At 54.0% G+C, this 8,315-nt stretch overlaps 1 protein-coding gene across 1 annotated transcript; it reads right to left on the bottom strand.

Annotated features, from left to right (window-relative positions):
• Positions 1–992: 992 nt before the first annotated feature.
• On the bottom strand, positions 993–5,482 carry RFPL4A (ret finger protein like 4A; the record flags this gene model as incomplete). The annotated part of the gene is made up of 2 exons (XM_080645241.1): positions 993–1,516; positions 5,197–5,482. The coding sequence occupies 2 exons, from the start codon at positions 5,480–5,482 to the stop codon at positions 993–995; spliced, it is 810 nt and encodes a 269-aa protein (XP_080501367.1).
• Between the last annotated feature and the right edge of the window lie 2,833 nt (positions 5,483–8,315).

Below are 8,315 nucleotides of genomic sequence, written 5' to 3'. Positions count from 1 at the left end.
CTCGCCGCCCGGTTCCCTCCGCCTGCGCTCTGCAGGTCCCACCGCAGGCTGGTGCCCAGCGTCCTTCCCGCCCGGAGGAGCCCTTTCACACATTTAGTCCGCAACTCGCCCCGGCGCCCCCGCTGTGCGGAGGCGGGGACTCCCCACTCCGGTGGGCGCGCGCTGCCTGGGGGCCGGCTGCTTGTCAGTAAAGCCAATGGACACGCAGCCACACCCGTGGCCTCCGCGCCGCCACCCACCCACCCACCCGGCAGTGCCCCGCCGGGGACAACCACACTGCACTCCCCATGGGGGGGAGGGAAACATCATGGTGAGGGAATCAGGGGTCGGCTGCCTCCTGCACACCCCCTCCTGGCATCGAGCCCGCAACCCCCAGCATGTGCCCTTGACCAGGACTCGAACCCTGGACCTCCTGGATCATAGGCCGATGCTCACCCACTGAGCCACACGAGCCGGGCTCCGTGTGGGTTTTATTCCTCACCCCAGGATTTGTGTTATTTACTTACTCATCTCTTTACAGAGAGGGCGAGACACATGGATCGGGTTGCCTCCCCGATGCGCCCCCACTGGGGATGGAACTGGGGCCGCGGGGCCGGGAGGGCGCGCAACCACCTGAGTAACAGAAGGGGCCCCACCCCGGGTTTTACCTGTTACCATGGGGCTGGTCCCACATCAGGGAGAACACCCATGAGCCCCTTGGGCACACCCCACGTTTTACTCCGTCTCTCGCCTCCTCTCCACGCCAACGTCAAAGAAATAAAAGCGAAGCGCTTGGGAGCGGATCTGCCAGTTCCAAACACGTTTATTGGCTAATAAAATACACAAGTCCCACGACACCACCGTGACCGCACTGCCCGCGGGGAGGCCGGCTTCCGGCCGGTGGGTCACTTCGCGGCCTGCAGGGCTCGGCCACGTTCTGCTGCTGCGGCCACTGGTGGCGCACGGGTCGCTCAGGGCCCCCCCCCACCCCCACCCCCCACTCCCGCAGGGACTCAAGGACAGAGGGCCAGCCAGCTCTCCTCATCCTCTGAGGAACCCGCAGGCCCGAAGAAGGGGCGCAGGGGCTCCGCAGCCGAAACGGGGAATGTGAACACGTGGGACCCATCGGCCGCGTGATAGAAGAAGATCCCCAGCTCCACGTCCAGGAAGAGGCACAGGCGGCGCAGGCGCGGCTGGACCATGAGCCCCAAGGGGGGCTGGGTGCCGGCCACGAACTGGTCCCCGTCGCTGCAGCTCACGGTCCAGAAGCCCAGGTCCGCGGAGAGGACCACCTCGCCCTGCCGGGGGGCCGACTCCGTGCAGAGGCCCACGCTCCAGTCGCGGCCGCTCCCCACGTCCACCTCCCAGTAGTGGCGGCCCGAGGTGAAGCGGGGGGAGCCCAGGACACAGGGCGAGTCGTTGAACCTCCCGGGGTGGGCTGGGCGCCCCTGTGGGACACCCCCGATGCAGACCCGCCGCAGGTCCTCCGAGATGGCGAGGTAGTTGTGGGCAGTGTCCAGGTCCAAGGTCATGTCCACTGCGGAGAGAGGAAGGGTGGAGTCAGCAGGCGCCCCCCCTTCCTGGCCATGGCCCCACACCTTCCTGTCTGCCCCGGGCATTTTCCTGGGGAGACTTCCCTGGCCCCGATTCCAGTGAATTGTATCTACAGGAGGAACGATCATAATGGAGGAGCTAGTCTTTGTCCATCGTAGGTCTTCTCTTGACATTGATTCAATTGTTTGAGTAAGGACTCTTCTTCTCTCTCTTCTTTTAAAAAATATATATTTTTAAATGTATATATATATATATTAGTATATATATATTAGTATATATATATTAGTATATATATATTAGAGGCCCGGTGCATGAATTCGTGCACGGGTGGGGTCCAGCCAGCCTGGCCAGGGGGAGGGGACATGGGCGGTTGGCCAGCCTGCCTGCTGGTCGAACTCCTGGTCGAGGGGACAATTTGCATATTAGCCTTTTATTCTATAGGATATACACTGAGTGGCCAGATTATTATGCGTCCAGAGATCATAATAATCTGGCCAATCAGTGTGTGTGTGTATATATGTATATATATAATTGATTTCAGAGAGGAAGGGAGAGGGAGAGATAGAAACATCAATGATGAGAGAGAATCATGGATGGGCTGCCTCCTGCACACCCCCCACTGGGCATGGAGCCTGCAATCCGGGCATGTGCCCTGACCGGGAATTGAACTGTGACCTCCTGATTCATACATAGGTCAATGCTCAACCCCTGAGCCACACGGGCTGGGCTAAAAAAATTTTTTTTTATTGATTTCAGAGAGGAAGGGAAAAGGAGAGAGAGAAACAGCCATGAGAGGGAATCACTGCCTCCTGCACGTCCCCTACTGGCGGACCAAGCCAACAGCCTGAGAATCTGCCCTGACTGTCAATCAAACCTTGAACTGGTTCACAGGTCTATGCCCAGCCACTGACCCAGGCCCGCTGGGTGTGACTTTTTTTTCTCTTTAGTAAGGAATACACACGGAAAATAGACCTCACAATGATCATACAGCCCGGCAGGAGGCCACTGATCAATGACTCTCTCATCCTCTCTCTTCCTCTCCGAAATCAGTAAAAAAATTATCATGCAGATTTTCATGAATTTCAAAGGATGGAAAATAGTTCACTTCTTGCAGAATGATATTGACATTAAAGCTTTCTTTGATCTCTTTAAAAAAAATATATTTTTATTGACTTCAGAAAGGAGCGGGAGAGCTGAAACCGGTTTGGCTCAGTGGATAGGACATCAGCCTGCGGACTGAAAGGTCCCAGGTTCGATTCCGGTCAAGGGCATGTACCTGGGTTGCGGGCACATCCCCAGTGGGGGGTGTGCAGGAGGCAGCTGATCGATGTTTCTCTCTCATCGGTGTTTCTAACTCTCTATCCCTCTCCCTTCCTCTCTGTAAAATATCAATAAAATATATATATTTTTAAAAAAGAGCTAAATCTTCATTATAAAAGAAAAGAGAGGGAGAAAGAAATAGAAACAACAAGAATGAGAAACAATCATGGATCGGCTGCCTCCTGCACGCCCCCTACTGGGGACCGAGCCCACAACCTGGGCATGAGCCCTGACAGGGAATCGAACCCGGGACCCTTAAGAGTCCGCAGGCCGACGCTCTAGCCACTGAGCCACACCAGCGAGGGCTTACCGCTTCTTTAAAAAATGCAGTTACCTTCCTCGCTTGCTGTGGGTGACTGGGCCCTGGCGCTCTATTGCAGTTACAATGAAAGGGGAACAGGAGATGCTTGGAGTCCTGACACTGGGATGTGTCAGAACCTCAGCGGGGGCCCAGACCGGATGGGGCGGCGGAAGGAGACCGAGCCTGCGTGGCTGGGCGGGGAGAGCGGGCCTCCTCCCAGGACCTGCGCAGGGAGCCAGGGCAGCCTCGGACATGAACCCTGCCCCCCGCAGACCAATGGCGTTTGTTGTAGTTTGCATTCTTTCCTTTTCAATGGAAAAACCAACGTGTTTATTGGTTTTGAGAGAGAGAGAGAAGGAGAGGGAGAGAATCATCCATGAGAGAAGCATCCATTGGCTGTGCCTGCCCACCCCCTACTGTAGGGATTGGTACCCCCGCACACCTGTTGGGCACACTTTTTTTAAAAAAATATATTTTATTGATTTTTTACAGAGAGGAAGGAAGAGAGATAGTCAGAAACATCCATCAGCTGCCTCCTGCACACCTCCTACTGGGGAGGTGCCCGCAACCAAGGTACATGCCCTTGACCGGAATCGAACCTGGGACCTTTCAGTCCGCAGGCTGACGCTCTATCCACTGAGCCACACCGGTTTTGGCTGGGCGCACTGTTTTAATTTGGTTGTTGGTGTTCATCCTCATCACCCCACTTTTTTCCATTGCTTTATAGAGTGCGAGGGAGGAAGGGAGTGAGTGGGAGGGAGGGAGTGAGGGAGAGAGAAAGAGAGAGAAGGAGAGGGAGAGGGAGAGGGAGAGGGAGAGGGGGAAGGAGAGGGAGAGAGGGAAGCATTGATGTAGGTCGATTGGCTGCCTTCAGAAGGGCCGGGACAGCATTGGCAAAGGGAGCCCTCAGCCCAGGTGGGTGCCCTTGACGGGACTTTAAATCCCTGCCCCTTGGGCTGACGCTGCCCTCCGTGAGGGCCACCGGCTGGGGCTCTTTTTAAATGTTTGAAATTTAGCCCAGCTGGCGTGGCTCAGTGGTGGAGCGTGGACCTATGAACCAGGAGGTCACGGTTCGATTCCCGGTCAGGGCACATGCCTGGGTTGCAGGCTCGATTCCAGATCCATGATTCTCTCTCATCATTGATATTTCTTTCTCTCTCTCCCTCTTCTTTCCTCTCTGAAATCAATAAAAATAATATATTTTTTTAAAAAATTGTCTTAAGCCCTAACCGGTTTGGCTCAGTGGATAGAGTGTCCGCCTGCGGACTGAAGGGTCCCAGGTTCGATTCCGGTCAAGGGCATGTACCTTGGTTGTGGGCACATCCCCAGTGGGGGGTGTGCAGGAGGCAGCTGATGGATGTTTCTCTCTCATCGATGTTTCTAACTCTCTCTCCCTATCCCTTCCTCTCTGTAAAAAAATCAATAAAAATTTATTTATTTATTTATTTTTTAAAAATATTTTTTAATATTTTATTGATTTTTTACAGAGAAGAAGGGAGAGGGATAGAGAGCTAGAAACATCGATGAGAGAGAAACATCGATCAGCTGCCTCCTGCACACCCCGCACTGGGGATGTGCCCACAACCAAGGTACATGCCCTTGACCGGAATCGAACCTGGGACCCTTCAGTCCGCAGGCTGACGCTCTATCCACTGAGCCACACCAGTCAGGGCAATAAAAATATATTTTAAAAAATTGTCTTAAAAACACATGAACAATAACAAGACTCGGGTGGCGCTGTTCTCAGGGGTCCATTGTCTGTAACATCCAGTCTCCGCAAATCAGGTTTCTCCCTCTGCCCGTCTCCAGTGGGGCGACTGGAAATATTGGGGAGCCCAGGTCTAGGACGGACTCGGCGTTCTATTTGCCTAAAAACCAGCAGCCGGTTGTCACTGAGACTCTCAGGCGAGAGGCCCTGGGAAAGAAGGCTCCTTCCAGGTGCCGGCCGCCAGGGGAGGGTCACGGGTCACGGGCCGGGTCACGGGGCCTCTGGGAAGCTGCCTCCCCTCAGGGCCCGGGGGCAGGGCGCCCAGAGGTCTCACCCTGGAACTTGCGAATCCTGGGGTCCATCTTCAGGATGGATGTCAGCTGGGGCTCCATCTCCTTGACCTTGGACGCCAGCCTGCCCAGCAGCCTGTTGGGCTTGATGTCCTCCTTCTGAGAAACCTCGGAGCAGTTGTAGCACAGCACCCCCTCCCCGCCCGACTCCTTGGGCAGGACGGACAGGCACCGGCGGCAGCAGACGAAGCCGCACTTGAGGTTCACCGGGTCCTCCAAGTACGTGAGGCAGACGGGGCAGCGGGCGGCGTCCTTAAATTGCTGGGCCATGGCCGCCTGGGTGGGGGGGAAGGGGGGGTGCGGGTGCCATGAGCCTCTCATGAGGGAGAGGGACTCCTGGGTCCTGGGACCCCTCCTCTTTATAGGATAGACCAGCTGTGGGCAAACTACGGCCCGCGGGCCGGATCCGGCCCGTTCGGCTGTTCTATCCGGCCCGCGGAGCCGAAAGAGCGGAGGGTTCTCTTGCTCTCCCTCCGCTCCTTCACCAGCAGCAGTGTTAACATGGCAACGTCGGGAAACAGGGCCGCAGCTCCTTCTTCTGAGTGGGCGGATTTATATCCCCCCCATTCAGTAGAAGGAACAACCTCTCAATCTTCCAGAGGCTCCTTGTAATGCCCGCGGACGCGTCCCCGACATCACCCTGGGAATGCGTAGACACGTTATCGTGGTGATGTAGGGAGACACGCCCCTGGAGAGGACAGGATCAGAGCATTAGCTAAAAAGGAGACCAACAACACTGTTCCCACTGAAGTTGATGTTTTAAAGACCAAAAACCTTTCAACCCAGTCTACATTGCCATCTACATCTACATCCCGGGCATCATTTGGAAGTTGCACTAAAGAAAATGTTTAATTTACTGTTTACACATTTTGTTCTTTTCTATTTGTTTTAGTTTTAAATTATTTTATTATATTTAAGTTTAATTTGAAAGGCTTTTGTACCTTTCCTTTGTTAGGCAATTTTATTTTGCCTTCACCATCTTCAATATAAGGTATGTTATTGTGCTATGATTCCTCCATTTTTTGAAGTTTCAAATTATAATAATTAGTGTTTACATTCTTCTTGTTAAAATGTTTGAAATGAATAAAACTATTGAAAAAAAAAAAAAAAAAAAGACCGTACCCTTTTATGTAATGATGTTTACTTTGACTTTATATTAGTTCACACAAACACTCCATCCATGCTTTTGTTCCGGCCCTCCGGTCCCGTTTAAGAACCCATGGTGGCCCTCGAGTCAAAAAGTTTGCCCACCCCTGGGATAGACGTTTGCAACCTCCTGGGCGCGGAGGATGCAGTCTTAAGGACCAATGGGAAGGGCTCCAAACCCTGAACTTCCCAGGTGCATCATGCTGGTTGGGAGGAAGACAGGAGGCACCCCTGGGCTGTGCACAGGTGGTGAGAAGGTCTCTCCCCTGCTCCAGGGTCTTACCCGTGTGGCGATTGGCGTGGGAAGCTTAGCCGCAGGGAAATGCGTGCAGCCTGAGATACGGAAGACCAGAAAGAAAGAGAATGTGGGCTCTCTCCTGTAGAGTCCCCTCAAACTGATTCCCTGTTGGAAGGCCCTACGCTTGCCTGTCCGGGGGAAAGTTAGTGTTTCATTTTTCTTTAGGCTTCCACGCCTCCCTATGTGTTGGGAATCGAACCCGAGCCCCTTGGGAGGGCGGGCAGCCGCTCTAACCACTAAGCCAACCCAACCAGGCCTGGGTCGCTTTCCTTATCCTCTGCTTATGGGGCTACGAGAACATGAGTTTACAACATTTGGGGGGTCCCCTGGTAGATCCAGTGGGCAGTGCTGGCTGAGACCCCGAAACCTTCTGCGTCTCCCCGCTGCACCCCCCCACCCCTTGGATGGGGCGGAAACCCACCACGGACCCCGAGAGGCAGAGGAAGTCTGTGGGGGCCACGCCACGCACCACCTCCGAGGCCGCCAAGCTCGGACCTGACTCAGGATAAGGACGATCCAGTTCTTACTCCCACCTGGTCCTGAGCCTGAGTCCCGCCTACCGCTCGCATCAGAGGCCCCGCGTCCCTCGGTGTCCCCGCCACGCCTGGCCTTGAGTTGGCCCCAGACAGCAGCACCGGCTGCATCGATAGGTCCCTCCCTTCCCAAGACCTTCCGTAGACGTTTGAAAGCGAAAGGAACTCCGCTCAGATGGACTCACCTCTCAGGCGCTAAGTCCGCTTCTGGCCTCTGGCTGCTTCGCTTGAGGGCGCAGCTGTGGAGTGAGGTCGACCAGCAAGCCGGCTGGTTTTATTGGGCAAGAAGCTCCTCCCACCTCACTCACTTCCTGTCGGTGACACCTCATCCCCCTCAGCTGCTGATGAAAATGATGGGATTTTCTCAGGTCCCAGAGAGATTACCGGGGACAAAAGAAAAGATTGTATACGGAAGTTATTTTTAAGCTAACATGAACAAAATATTGCCATATATTCATTTTTACATTAGATCTTAAATATGATGTCTGTCAATCCATTAGACTTAGGATTGAAATGGAAAATGGTCCTCATTATTAATCCTTCTAAAATGGCCTGGATGGTTTGGCTCAGTGGATAGAGCCTCGGCCTGCGGACTGAAGAGTCCTGGGTTCGATCCCGGTCAAGGGAACATGCCCGGGTTTCGGGCTGGATCCCCAGTAGGGGGTGTGCAGGAGGCAGCCGATCCATGATTCTCTCTCATCATTGATGTTTCTATCTCTCACTCCCTCTCCCTTCCTCTCTGAAATCAATAAAAATATATTTAAAGCCCTAGCCGGCTTGGCTCAATGGATAAAGCGTCAGCCTGTGGACTGAAGGGTCCCAGGTTTGATTCCGGTCAAGGGCTCGTACCTTGGTTGCAGGCACATCCCCAGTGGGGGGTGTGCAGGAGGCAGCTGATGGATGTTTCTCTCTCATTGATGTTTCTAACTATCCCTCTCCCTTCCTCTCTGTCAAAAATCAATAAAATATATTTTTTAAAAATCATTGAAATATGCCCCCCCAAAAATGATTTTTAGAGAGAGTGGGAGGGAGGGAAGAAAGAGGAATTGGGAGGGTGAGAGGTGATTGGGAGTGCCTCCCTTGCCTTTGGGGTGCAACCCAGGTATGTGGGAATCGAACCTGAGAC

This window comes from Plecotus auritus (assembly GCF_963455305.1).
Source record: "Plecotus auritus genome assembly, chromosome: 10".
NCBI lineage: Eukaryota > Metazoa > Chordata > Mammalia > Chiroptera > Vespertilionidae > Plecotus > Plecotus auritus.
The sequence above is the reverse complement of the archived record's forward strand: the minus strand, read 5'-3'. Positions and strand labels throughout refer to the sequence as shown.